Source organism: Rhinolophus sinicus, chromosome 15 (assembly GCF_057876585.1).
Source record: "Rhinolophus sinicus isolate RSI-liver-muscle chromosome 15, RSI-T2T, whole genome shotgun sequence".
Taxonomy (NCBI): domain Eukaryota; kingdom Metazoa; phylum Chordata; class Mammalia; order Chiroptera; family Rhinolophidae; genus Rhinolophus; species Rhinolophus sinicus.
Window position 1 is genome coordinate 98,051,762 of NC_142515.1, and position 13,611 is coordinate 98,065,372.

Sequence of the window (13,611 nt, forward strand, 5' to 3'; positions counted from 1 at the left end):
AGTATGATTGAAGTTGATATTTATTAGAGGTGCAGAATAGGAATGTACAAAATTGGATTTTGATTTTCCAATATGCTGTCCATTGCCCTATCCACTAGATAAATGTCTTGCCGGTATTAGAAATGGAATGAAAAAAAAAAAAAAAGGTTGAGCTGTGTCTTCAAGTGGAATTTTACCTAAGTAGACTCTTTCTTAGCCACATTACATGCTTTTGCATGCTCCCTCTCAACTAAACCCTCTCTTCCACTCTTCAAAATAAATAGAAACAGCTTACAGGATATGGAGGAAAGAGAAAAGGTATTTTCTTGAAAGAGACCAAGTTGAGGAGTGACTGTTTCACTGCAGACTTCAGCTTCAGTTGCTTTGTAGCCTGCTTAAATAGCCCTGAGGATGCTGAAATTCAGCTTCACTAGCAAAAACATTCTGATCAATTAGTGATGTCTGCCACAGAGTAAAGGGAACATAGTGTCATTACCTGTGCCATGCATTTATCGGAACTGTACTTCGTCCTATATTGTATGCTTTGCATTTTAGCTTGTCACACCAGTATTGCTTTTCCTAAGTTGCAGTAACAACAAGAATTTAGGAAAATTTTCAGGAGGTCAGAATTTAATCAGCAGACCTCACTCTTAATTTTTATTTCAAGAATATTAAATACTATTTTGAGTCTTTTGCCAGGAAGCTGATGGAATGATGACCTTTAAGTAACTTAATAAAACAAACATGACTGGAGCACATCTCATTCATCTACCTGTAGTGTCAAAACTTCAAAACTCTAAGATTCTCTTAGAGTAAATAAGAAGGTGATTTGTTTTTGATCTGATACATAAGAGTGGACAAGGCTAATTCCTCTTGTGATACATGTATTAAATAGATTATGTTGAGTTTCATTTTATGCTTTTTAAGTGCACTTCAGTTTGAGTAGGTGCGAGTAGATAAACTTCTCTCCATGTACATCTTAATGCAGAAACTAAGATAGTTATTGTTTAAACTGTTTATCAGTCCAAGTCTTTCTTTCTTTGTAAGCTTATTACAGTTCAGTGTTTTAAAAAGTAGGTGTTGTTATTCAGGTATGGTGAGGCCAGCAGATCAGGAGATGACTGCCATTGAAAGAAGGGTTATTCCTCACAGTTTCCAAAAGTAGGGAGCCTGCTACAGTGGTGGGGGTGGGAGTGCGGGTGGGGGCACACACAAGCATCAGAGTTGGTCAGGAGGCAGAGGGTGCAAAGTGAAACATGGGTATGGTCCTTTATTGTGGTTTCCATGGGAAGGAATGCGTGAAGCAGGGGAAATAGATGTAAGATTGGCTCGTCTGAATAATTTCAGCGAGTTCTGGGGCATAGAAGCTATTCCTAGTTGTTGCTACCTGGCTCTGGGGTGATTAGAACATGGAAATAGTGGCCTGGGTGTGAGGTCCCCATAGAGGAAGTGGCTCTGGACTGGTTAGTTTTCATATGAAGGGAGTGCTTGAAGGAGAGTCAGTTACTGTAGCTAAGAATTGGTCTTTCCTGGGAGGGGCCGTCTCTCCAGAGTCAGCAAGGATCCAGATGCCAAAGCATCAGAAATACAGAAAAGTAAAAAAGACATGGTTAACACATTTCATCTGCCAGACATTGTGCTGGAATATACAGGACACTTATTAACTTAGTAAATCAGTTAATAAGATCTGGCGTCTACCGTGGAAAAAATGTGTATTCTAGTAGGGTAGAAAAGCAGAGTAAGAGCAAATTTTAGTAGAATGTGGAAAGTTCAGTACTGGGGTAGTGATAAAAACAATGGGGTACATCTATGGATGCTTTTCAGGACCCAACTGGGTGTATAATCTTAGAAACACTACTATATCCTAGTATATCCCAAAAAAGAAACATCATTAATTATGGTATGTTTTATCAAATAATTCTCTAAGTTACGTCTTGAGATGTTTTTAACCCAAATCACTAAATATACAACCCTTTCATTTCACCAAAAAACTTAGACTCGTGAGACTTTATAGCTAGAAAGTCTCATCTCCTCAGATGAGGAACCTGAACCAGGGAAGGCTTAACGACTTTCCTAAAGTTGCAATTGAGCATTACTAGTTGCAATGGTGCAAATGGTTCCAATCACAAATTAAGCACACGTTACTCTAAATATTGGCTGGGTACCATGCTGCCCTTTTTGTTGCTAAAGGGTGTCTGCCATCTAAATATTTGCAGAGTTTTTTCCCCCCTCCACTTGAATCATACTATCACAGTTTAGAACTGGTCACTTCACAGGTACTTACGTCAGTAACAATCTGACTTTCCCTGACAGTGTCAACACAGGGTAATGACTCATGTTAATTAGTATACCTACCATCTTACTTGGACACATTTAGTCTTTTCTCTGCACTATTTCTTCTATGTGTTACAATTGGAGAAGCTTTTAAAATTTTACTCACAGAACTGGAAAACAAAAAGTATGAGTATTAAAAATTTAAAAATGGGTCAGCCTAGTGGTTTGAAAGGACTAACCATTTCACCGCAGGCAATTGTTGAAGACATGCTGAAGGATTTCAGAAGGCCAAATAGATGGGTTAGGTTGTTGCAGGAAATGCATTTGTTGCCTTTATCTTTCTGGGCGGAACTAATATACATTTCAAGTATTTTGTTGTGCTTACTGATTAAGCCTTATACTTACTATCATTGCTTAGATTATAATTGGTCTTAATTCACTTTTTAAAAACTACAGGTTCTATGAGATAAATATACTAGAAAAGCATTCTGTAACTACACATAGGATGTTAGTAGATGCTAAATGAAAAAGAATGTCATGGTCCAATAGGTCAGTAAATGCTAGCTTAGATAGTGTTACACAAATTTCTGCAGGACTTCTTGGGGTCTTTGATAAAAAAAGGTGAATTGCAAACATCAAGGAGTGACATACAATATGTAGCATCTTTAAAATCTAGTAGACCACGAACTTTTCGCTATTTGTTTTTTCGTGGGAAGCCTATTTTAAAAGAATGAGTGGCAGATAGTAAGTATTTATAAAGCACTGACTACGTGCAATACAGTATGGATCAATTTTAAAAAGTTTTAAAAATCTGTCTTTTTCTGTAATCAAGAAGTCGATTTTCTAGATGGGGAAATAAGGCATAAATGCATTAGGCCTCAAGGAATGGTGTAAGGAAACAACACAGAAGATCTCATGAAGTGGTATATTGTCAGCTGTCAAATGAGTAATGCTAGAACTTTTTGAGTAGAGTGGTGGGAAAAACAGAACAATTTCATGTGTACTTATGTGCAAGGGACCAGAGATACAAAACACATAAAATGTGGTTGCTATGTTAAAGAAGTCAATAATCTAGCTGGAGAGCCAGGATTCTGTGACGCAAGTTAGTGTGATCCAAACATAATAGGCCAGAACTTCTTAACTTTTACGTACACATGAATCACCAGGGGGATCTAAACTGATTCAGTAGATTTGGGATGAGGGTCAAGAGTCTGCATTTCTAACATGCTCCCAAATGATGCTGATGCTCCTGGTCCAAGGATCACACTCTGAGGAGTGAAATACTAGAGCAGGAGGTGGCAAACTTTTTCAGTCAAGTCCAGATAGTAAATATTTTAGGATTTGTGGGCCATATAGTCTATTGCAATTACTCAACTTGGTCATTGTGATGCAAAGGCAGCCTTAGACAACACATCAACAAATGAGCATGATTGTGTTGCAAAAAGCCTTTATCGATGATGAAAATTGAACTTTACATAATTTTGTATGTCACAAAATATTGCTTTTTAAACATTTTTTCCAAACATTAAAAAAAAATAAGATTATGGACCATTTATAAATAGGCAGCGGGCCCTGCAAGCTGTAAGTTTGCTGAGCTGAGTTAGAGGTCAAGATACTACACGCTCCGGTGGGGAGTTGGCAGAGGCTTCCCTGTGGAGCACGTCTAACCAATGAATTTTTCTCTCTTTTAAACCTTCACTGCATGTTTTCATGCTTCGTTTTTCTGCTAATAGTTGGTTTGTATCTTTGTTTATGGAAGATAAAATTCTAGCAATAGAGACAAACTCCTCAACTACCCTGTTTCCCTGAAAATAAGACCTAGCCGGACAATCAGCTCTAACGCATCTTTTGGAACAAAAATTAATATAAGACCCGGTATTATACTATACTATATTATATTATATTATATCATAATATATTATATCATATTATGTCATATTATATTATATTATATAAGACCAGGTCTTATATTATAGTAAAATAAGACTGGGTGTGATGTTAATTTTTGTTCCAAAAGATGCATTAGAGCTGGTTGTCCAGTGAGGTCTTGTTTTTAGGGAAACATGGTAGTTTCAGTTTACCAGGCATTCTCCCCATGGTATGGAATACAGTGCCTTTCACATAGAAGATGCCCAGCGAGCGTGTATTTACTTGAATTGAATCTGTAGAAGGAGCCTCTCCCGGCTATCAGGAAGAGTAGCTCCTATGGAGGAGACTAAAGAGAGAATGCCAGGAGGGGAAAGTAGGCAGGTAGTACATGAGGACTGTGCTGAGAATAAGAGATCTATGCAAATAGTTGACAGAAACAGAGGATTCCTATAGGAAAACAACAGAAAATAAAATCAGAGCCGAGTTTATGAAATGCCTTAGTACAGATACAAAGTTTAAGGGAATGATGTATGTAGGGAAGAGCTTACATACTCTTCCCTACATACTCTTCCCTACATGCGCTATTCCCTTAAACTTCATATCTGTGAAGAGATCAGTTGAAAAACTTAAGAACAATTAAAAGTTAAGCCACGGTTAGTTCTCATGGTCGGGGTCTGGACTATGTGGAAAAAGAACAGAAAAGAAGGAACTGGAAGATGGCTGAAGGCTAAAATGCTTTCCACGACTTTATGAAAACAAAGGAAACCACAAAGTGCCCCAGAATCAAGAAATATAGCCCTTCTGAAGTGCCTCAAAAGTACGATGTATCACATTGTGTAGGATGCTCAGTTGGCTGTTTTTTAAATGTGTTTTTACCCCAAAGTCATATCTGTTCTTTTGTGAGTGCCCCATATTTGTTTTTTAATGTCCCATATTTACTTCTTAATATGGTTCCTGGAATTAATACTCTGAGTATTAGCAAACAGGTTTGTTTTATGAACATTATTTTCAGATTCAATATCGACAAATACCAATATACTATCTAAATATAGAAAAAGTCATCTTTCACTGCCATATTTTCACCAAAGGGTGCCAAGTCCAAAGAATTTTCTAGGTTAGACTCAAAGAAAATCTCCAAGTGCTAATTAAGAGCTAAAGGGACAATACAGTCCCAGAGACTTCCATCCTTTTACTTGTAAGTGGCACATTCCTACATATTTCTTTTAAAATAAATCCCATTATGAGAGGGGTGGCAGGGGTGGGGAGGGGGAGGCTTCATTTTTTTTTTTAAATCTCCTGTTGAGAGTTTGAGGTACTGGGGGACTAAAGGAAAGAGTGTGAGAGAGAACCTGTGTTTAAACCGTCTGGCAGCTTGCAGCCTCCCACACCAAGGTCCTGGTTGTTTGGGAAAGGAAAAGCGCTGACCAGCAAGAACGAATTACAGCACAACTGCTCCATCTCTAGTTGTGGAGGCCAAGCGGTCTGCTAGAAAGTTCGGTAAATATCAGAAATGTGGAAGGCATGACATCTGTTACTGCTCAGCTGATCAGAAATCTTAGGGTCAACAAAAATATTGCTGCCTATGATTTTTTTTTTTAACATGAATGATTACTTTCCCTTGATAACGTTAGATATTTTGAGCATAACGTTTCTATTACTTTCATGTTTTAAAGATAAGAATAATAGATAAAATTGTAATCAGTGTGCGTCATTTACTATAAAACATTTTATAAGATGCTTTGAATCTCTGTTCCTTTTCTTTTGTAACTGAACTTATCTTTCCACATTTGACAGTGTTGCTTATTTCTAGGTTGATAAAATTTGTAAGATGCTTTACAAAGAAAACCTATGGGAATTGTCTAGTCATTAATTTCGTAGTCTACAATGTACAGTTTCCCTCAGGAACAGGTACACAGATCTTTACTGGTCCAACAAGCATCTTACCACATAGCATCTAGCCTTTCACTTCTGCTTTATTATTTTAAATATCACCATTTCCTTTCTCTCCTTTGACCCTTTGACCTCCATTTGGCCTGCAGATGGTTCTGTGAGGGAAAGGAGCTGCACAACACTCCTGATATTCAGATCCACTGTGAGGGTGAGGACCTCCATACCCTGGTCATAGCAGAAGCCTTTGAGGACGACACAGGTCGCTATACCTGTCTGGCCACGAACCCCAGCGGCTCAGAGACAACGTCTGCTGAGATATTCATTGAAGGTAAGGAGAGATGTGTGGTAAAGGAGTGTGAATGGTCTAACAGCTTGAGTATCAGTAAGGCATCGTGGTGAATGTGTTTTTCCAATGCAAACAGCATAATGGTGTTGTGATTCAAACCTCATTTCTCCTGCTCAATGTCCTGGGAACTTATAATCACTAGGTAAAAAATTTTCAAGAATTAATGTTGTTTGAAAGTGGGGTAGACAGAGAATAGATTATATATATTCTATCAACTCATTTTTGACAAGACTCAACCTATAGGTAATTAGAAAACTTGCTATGAAAGTATATATAGTTTTACATTGTTATTGCATTTTGATCAATACCAGTAATTTAAGTTGGAAGTGTTTTAAGCATCACAGTGTTCATATTTTTTCCTACATCCATGAGTATCCTATTTGTTGCTTTTCAAAATAGTAGTTGAAATACAGAAAGAAAATTAATGTTTGAGCTTTCCACTTTTTACTATTTGTTTTACTGTTTCATACCACCAAATCATTTCATTATTTAAAGAAGAAGAAAGCAGGATGTGAACCATCATTTATAGCTCCTTTAAGAATTTACACCAAAAACTGAGTGTTAGAAGTAACTGTGACCACGAAGCTCGTATACCTTTACTTCTAATAAAACGTTTCTGTGCATTGTCTTAGAAGGCAAACATCTGTGTGCTTTTCAAAGGACCTTGTCCTGTTAATAAAAGCAAACATTCTGTAGCTAGCAATAACTAATGCCTACATGGGACTTATAAATGCACACATATACTTACATAACCATTTAAATGTCACTATAAGCCTATCAGCTATTGTTAGTATTCTCTTTTTATAAATGTGTCAATTGAGACCCAGAGAGGTTAAGGGACTTGTTCAAAGTTACACAAGGATTTAAACCCAGGCAGTCTCGCTCCAGGGCCCACATTCTTTACTGTGTCACGCATATATCAAAGTGTTAAATTAATAGAAAAAGAATGACAAATATTTTTAACATTCAATAAGTTAGTAAGTATTCGTCATGGACGGGCTGTGCAGCAAACTTCTCCAAGTAGTTTAGAATACAAGAAAGGAACTTAAACTTCCAATGAAAAACTTGTTTGTTAACAATGATCGGATTTGTCTCCCGAATCCGAGTTCAGATAGAGCATCTTAAAATTAAATGCTTTATTTGCTTTCAGCATTGCTAGAAATGTGAATTTTAGTGTATATTGCTTGAATACTAGATATGTTAAATGAAATCACATCAGTTTAAGTAATAGCCTATCAACTCAAATCAGCCAGCATTTTAAGACCCTGCTATGTGCCAGGTAGTGCAGGTACAAATATGACTAAGACACAGCCCCTGATATCAAGGAATTCCCAATCTAAAAGCAGAGATGGGCACATTAATATATATATATATATATATATATATATATATATATATATATATACACACACACACACACACACACATACATACACATATATATACACACACATATAGATATTATATATACATACATACATATATATGTAATGATAAGTGATAGTATAATATAAAAATATAGTGTTATAAGGATACAGATGAATTTAAAAGATTAACTGCAAGATATATAAGATATATTCAGTTTTCATATAAAAAAAGGAAAAATTTCTCTACCTCTGAAACCAGTTTTAGTATCTAACTCCGGTAGACCCAAAACATTCCCAATGTAGTCTCTAATTTTATTTGATTACATTTGGATCTTCTGACCCACCAGTCCTCTTCTTCTGCCTTTGACATCATCTGGGTGAGCTGTTCAATGTCCGAAAAGTACACCTCTCGTTCTCCATGCCACGTATATTTTATGCGCTGGACTTTAACAAAGATAGTAGATTTTTTCCACTGCACAGTTTTCCATATGGTAACACTGAATTTACTGAGATAGCCAACCAGCCATTGGGTATCTGTGACTTCAGATAGATTGTGTATGAAGGGAAGATAAGGAAGCTGGAAAGAGCAAGAAGAAAGAGCCAGTAAGAGTCAGTCTCCTGTGCCTAATATAAAATGCTCTGGAAAACTAGCCCATCAGCCTCGTGAAATATGGATAATCCCTTTTTTAAAAAAGCCTTAGATTTCAGTGTCTTTTTATCCCTGTGAACAAGAACTTCAGATCAATTCTTAGGCTATTATGACTAAGTAAGAAATTTTTATATTTTGCTTGTCTAGCACTAAATTCAACTTAGTCATATCACTATTGAATTGTTTCCTAAAAGATGCTGTTATTAGTATGCAGTCACTGGGGGTCTATTAGAGAGGAGAAATTTAAGTTTAACAAATACTCGTGGGAAACTATCTAAATTTCACTGTCTTAGGCATCACATTTTAAAATGATACAAAAGAAATGAGTTTAAGAACAGTAGCTACTGTTTAGTGTTAATGAGGAACCAAGCACTTTGTTTTTACATGGATTATCTCATTTAATCCTGACAAAAATTATCCCCATTTTATGGCTGAGGAAACTGAAGCTTATAGAGGCTAAGTAGTGCCCAATAGCACAACACACACGTGCACACACATCCATACGTACACACACACACACACACACACACACACACACACACACACACGCATACATGGGATTCAAGAATTCAAAACCAGCGGGTGTGACTCCTGAATCTGCCCTCTTAACTACTAAGAATAAAATGCAGATACACTCATTATTGGGGTAGCTGTAATCCTTACTTCAATCTAGTATCAAGATTTAGGATCTGAGCACAGCATTTTTCAAGGCACATAACTGAGCACTCTTCAGTCATTCATGAAGTAGTCACTGAGGGCAAGCCATGGTCTAGATGCTGGGGACACATTGGTGAACGGGACAGGCCTGTGTGTTCACTGCACTGACATTCCAGGACAGGAGGGAGAAAACTCATAAATAATTCCAGCACCAGCAAGTGTTGGGAAGCAAATAAAGGTGGCTGACGGGATAGGGTGATCAGGAAGGCCTCTCTGAAGAGATGACAGGGGATCTCAGACCAGAACCCTGAGAAGAAGCCAATAGGAAGACTGGGAAACGAGTGTTTCAGGCAGAGGACATGAATACAGGCATGGGGTGGGGAAGACTAGATGTGTTCCTGGAGCGGAAGGCAGTCCCGAGTAGCTGGAGCATAACATAGAAGAGGCAGTTTGGAGGGTTGGGCAGCGGCCAGCTCCTGTGAGCCACGGAGCTTGTGGTCTCTGTTAGTAGTCTGGCCTTTATTCTAAATAACATCACGAAGCATGTGGGGTTTAAACTGAAAAGTTACATTATCTGATTTGTATTTTTAAACCGTTGCTTTGGCTTATAATGGGAGATCAGTTAGAAGCCTGTTGCCGAGGTACAGAGGGGAAATGATGGTACTTTAGGAGGGGAGGGTGTAAGTGGCGGGATGCGAGGGGAGTCCGACTTAAGAGTTCAGAGGTAGTGTCCGGAAGTCGTGGGGTGGATTACATGAGGGGGTGAGGGCAAGAAAGGAATCAGATACTCTCCATGGATTTCAGCTTTACCATCCGTGTGGACAATAGTGCCAATCTCTGAAATGGGGAAGTCTGGGGAGGAACAGAATTAGGGGACAGAGGGAAACAAGTGTTCTGTTTTGAACCTGCTAAGTTTGAAATTCCTATTTAGATAGCCAAGTGGCTATGTCAAGGTAGTAATTGGACATGTGAGTATAGTCTAACACACGGGGTGAGAAAAACATCTGGGAGCATCAGGATGCAGATGGCAAGTAAATCTATGGGACTGGACATGTTACTAGGCAGACCTGAGGGAGAAAGGGAGATGGGGCAGAGTAAGGGGATCAGGTCTGAGCCTGGATAATCCCTCCTATCTGTGGGTGTTTCCAAAGGAGGAGATGCCAATGAAGGAGAGCTGCTGGGATGGGAGAGAAACCAGGTAGTGAGTGAGGTGAGGCAAGAGACGGTGTTTCAGGAAGGAGGGTGATGCCAACTCTGTCCACTCCTGCTGAGAGTTCAGTCAGATGAGGTTCGGAGAAAACCCCTGGGTTTAGTAACTGTGCATGTTTAACCAGAAGGGTTTGGGGGACGTGGAGAGGACCAACAATCAAATGGAATGAGTTGAGAACAGTTAGCAAAATATGAAAAGGGAAGCAACAACTAATAGATCGTGTCAGGAAAGTTTTGTTCAAACTCCAGCAGAGGTAGAGGCCCTGTGTTTGCAAAAACAGAAAACGTGTAGGGTCAAGAAATATATTTTTTTAATTGGAATATTTGACAGATAACATTATATTAATTTCAGGTATACAATATAATGATTCATTATATGAATATATTACGAAGTGATCACCACAGTGAGTCTAGTTAACATCCATTGCCATATATATGCATAGTTATTAATATTTTTTCAACGTGTGATGAGAACTTTTAAGATCTACTCTTTCAAATATGTAATACCGTATTATTAACTGTATTAATAGTTGCTATGCTGCACATTACATATCCAGGACTTATTTTATAACTGGAAGTTTGTACCTTTTGACCCCCTTTATCCATTTCACCACCCCTCCAAACCTTCCCCCCTCCCACCTCTGGCAACCACCCATCTGTTCTCTGTATCTACGAGTTTGGGTGGTTTTTTTGTGTGTGTTTTTTTTTAAGATTCCACATATAAGTGAGATCTTGTGGTGTCTGTCTTTCTCTGACTCATTTCACTTAGCATAATGCCCTCAAAGTCCATCTATGTGATTGCAAATGGCAGGATTTTCTTATTTTTATGGCTGAATGATATTTCATTTGTGTGTGTGTACACATATATATCACATTTTCTTTATCCATTCATCCATCTGTGGACACTTAGGGTGTGTCCATGTCTTTGCTATTGTAAATAAGGCTGTGATGAATGTGGAGGTGCAGATATGTTTTCAAGTTAGTATTTCCGTTCCCTTTGGATAAATACCCAGAAGTGGAATTGTTGTATAAGAAAGATGATTTTTTTTTTTTTTTTGCAGTTTGTTTGTTTTCATACCAGAATTAATGGAGCATATTTATATGCTAATGAAAATACCCCAGGAGAGAAAACATACATCGTGCAGAAGGGAGAGAGAATAAAATAGAGAGCAAAGTCTTTGGAAAGGATAAAGGAAACAGATTCAGGCTCACATGGGTGCTAGACGGTGAGGGGGATTACCCTCCAGAACTAGGTGGTGAAGAGATACTCTCAAGAATTCCATGATGTAAATAGGAAAGGTAAACATAAACATACGAAATAAATATAGACGTCTCAGGTTTCCACGACTGTCACCCCTCCTGATTGCAAAGCAGATTGCACAGATCATTATAGCGTTAGGAGCTCCAAAGAGAGCAGGATGGTAGTTCTGAAATGTGGGATAAAGGGAGGCAGGTTAAAGTGGACCTTGTGGATAAAGAGTTGGGTCTGATGGAGAGGAGGGCAGGGCGGCATTTAAAGGTAGGGAAGGGGCAGGGATATTCAAACATGATGCACATTAGCAGATTCTGTTTGATATTTATTTATAGATTCTCAGTGTTTCAAATAATCAGATAAAACGTTGAGCCCCTTTTAAGTGACACATGGAAGCATGCTGTAATGTTATATGAGTAATTGCTCCTGTCGATCCCAGCAGGATAAAGGCTCTCTAAGCATTCGGTGTCTTCTGCTGGATTTTGAAAAGGTGCTACGAGAAGCTAAAGGAATCTATGGACAGCTTTGGCCATTCTTGCATAATATTTTCTGGCAAGCTCCATGACTTTGAACAGTTATTCCCTGGCTCTATAATTCAGTTTCTCCATCTCTTCATGGAGAAAATTAGATTGTTGTAAGGATTGAATGAGTTAATCCCCTAGAGTTGGGCCTATCCATATTGTGAGCTGTCATTGCTAACATAAAAACATATTTTCATTTTCAAAAATCAAAAACATATAGATAACAAGAAAATATAATAATCATGTGTAATTCTATTACCCTGTGTCAATCACTTTTAGTATTTTGATCTTTCCCATCTTTTTCCTGTGTGTATATTTCACTCTGTATATTCTTTTCTGCCTTGTTTTTTAAAATGTAATCTATTTTTGGTTAAAAGATTGTTGAGGAACCAAGAGGTTAAGTAATTTGCCTAAGGTTCTATAACCAGAAAGCAATGGCAACAGGATTTGCACTGGTGTGTTTTGAACTTGTTGAATGATTATTGCTGTGCTGGTAATTATAGCAACTGAGAAAGAAGGGAGGGAGAGAAATGAATAATACAAATGTGGGGGTGGAGTGTATTTAGTCCTTAAATTTTGAAAAGCAAAACATGTACAAAGGATGAACTCCATGACTAGATTCATTAAAGTCGTTCAGGGGTTTAAATATACATATACGCGCATATATGTGTATATACAATTTTTTAATGGTTTATATCTACTTTCATGAAGACTTCCTGTTTCCTGAGGTGGAAGCTATTTATGATTTACATCTAATTTGCTTTCATTCAGAAATTACAGCTTTTTTTAATCAGGGAAGATATCAGATTGACAAAAATAAAAATAATTAAAACAGTGATTTCATGAATGTGTGGGAAATGAACATTTTGATATATTGCTGTTTTACACACCTTTCTGGAGAGATGTTAAAAAATGGAAATAACTATATCCATTAACAGTGGAGTGATAAAATGAAGGCAAATCCACACAAATGAATTTGAAGCAGCTACTAGAAAATTATAAAGTACATGTTTGGTTATTGACATGGAAAGGCATTACCCAATGTATTAAGTGGAGGGGGCAAAAATTAAACACTATTACAGAATTGTCATCTTTTAAAAATATATTTATTATTTATATTTGTACATGAGGATAAACTATAGAAGGATATACTCCAAAGTATCTGGGTAGTGGTATTCAAAATGATTTTTTTTTCTTTAGTTTTTGCTACTGTGCCTTTTGTGGGCCTTTTCCCACCAGGAAGTATTAAATTGGGTACGTTTTAAAACTGAAAAGGTAACACCTTCTAAAGTCAAAACAGCAGGCTCGTGTTTATGACACTTCCTCTTGCATTTCATCACTACAATAAAGAGAAGATCATCAGCATTTGATTCCTTCATTCTTTGTGGGAGACAGTACAGATACAATTAGCATTTAGGCAGGTACGTATTTGATGAGCAGATAGATAGTAATTGCAAGCACTGGAATGTGTGCCTCTTTCAGATTGGTGCCTACATAAAACACTGAAAGTGATGGTTGGAGAAATACAGAGAAAAATGTTAACCTGAGACAGGAGTGTTGATTCCTGAGCAGCAGGTGCAAAGCAGATGACTGAAGGG

The 13,611-nt window shown here is 37.7% G+C and overlaps 1 protein-coding gene across 7 annotated transcripts in view; it reads left to right on the forward strand.

The window, feature by feature from the left end:
- PALLD (palladin, cytoskeletal associated protein) overlaps nucleotides 1-13,611 on the forward strand; it is a 372,024-nt gene that overhangs the window by 149,512 nt on the left and 208,901 nt on the right. For all 7 annotated transcript variants that reach the window (XM_019731450.3, XM_019731447.3, XM_019731449.3 and 4 more), the window contains one exon: nucleotides 6,162-6,340. In XM_019731450.3, the coding sequence (XP_019587009.2) occupies nucleotides 6,162-6,340 (179 nt within the window). The remainder of the gene's footprint in view (nucleotides 1-6,161; nucleotides 6,341-13,611) is intronic.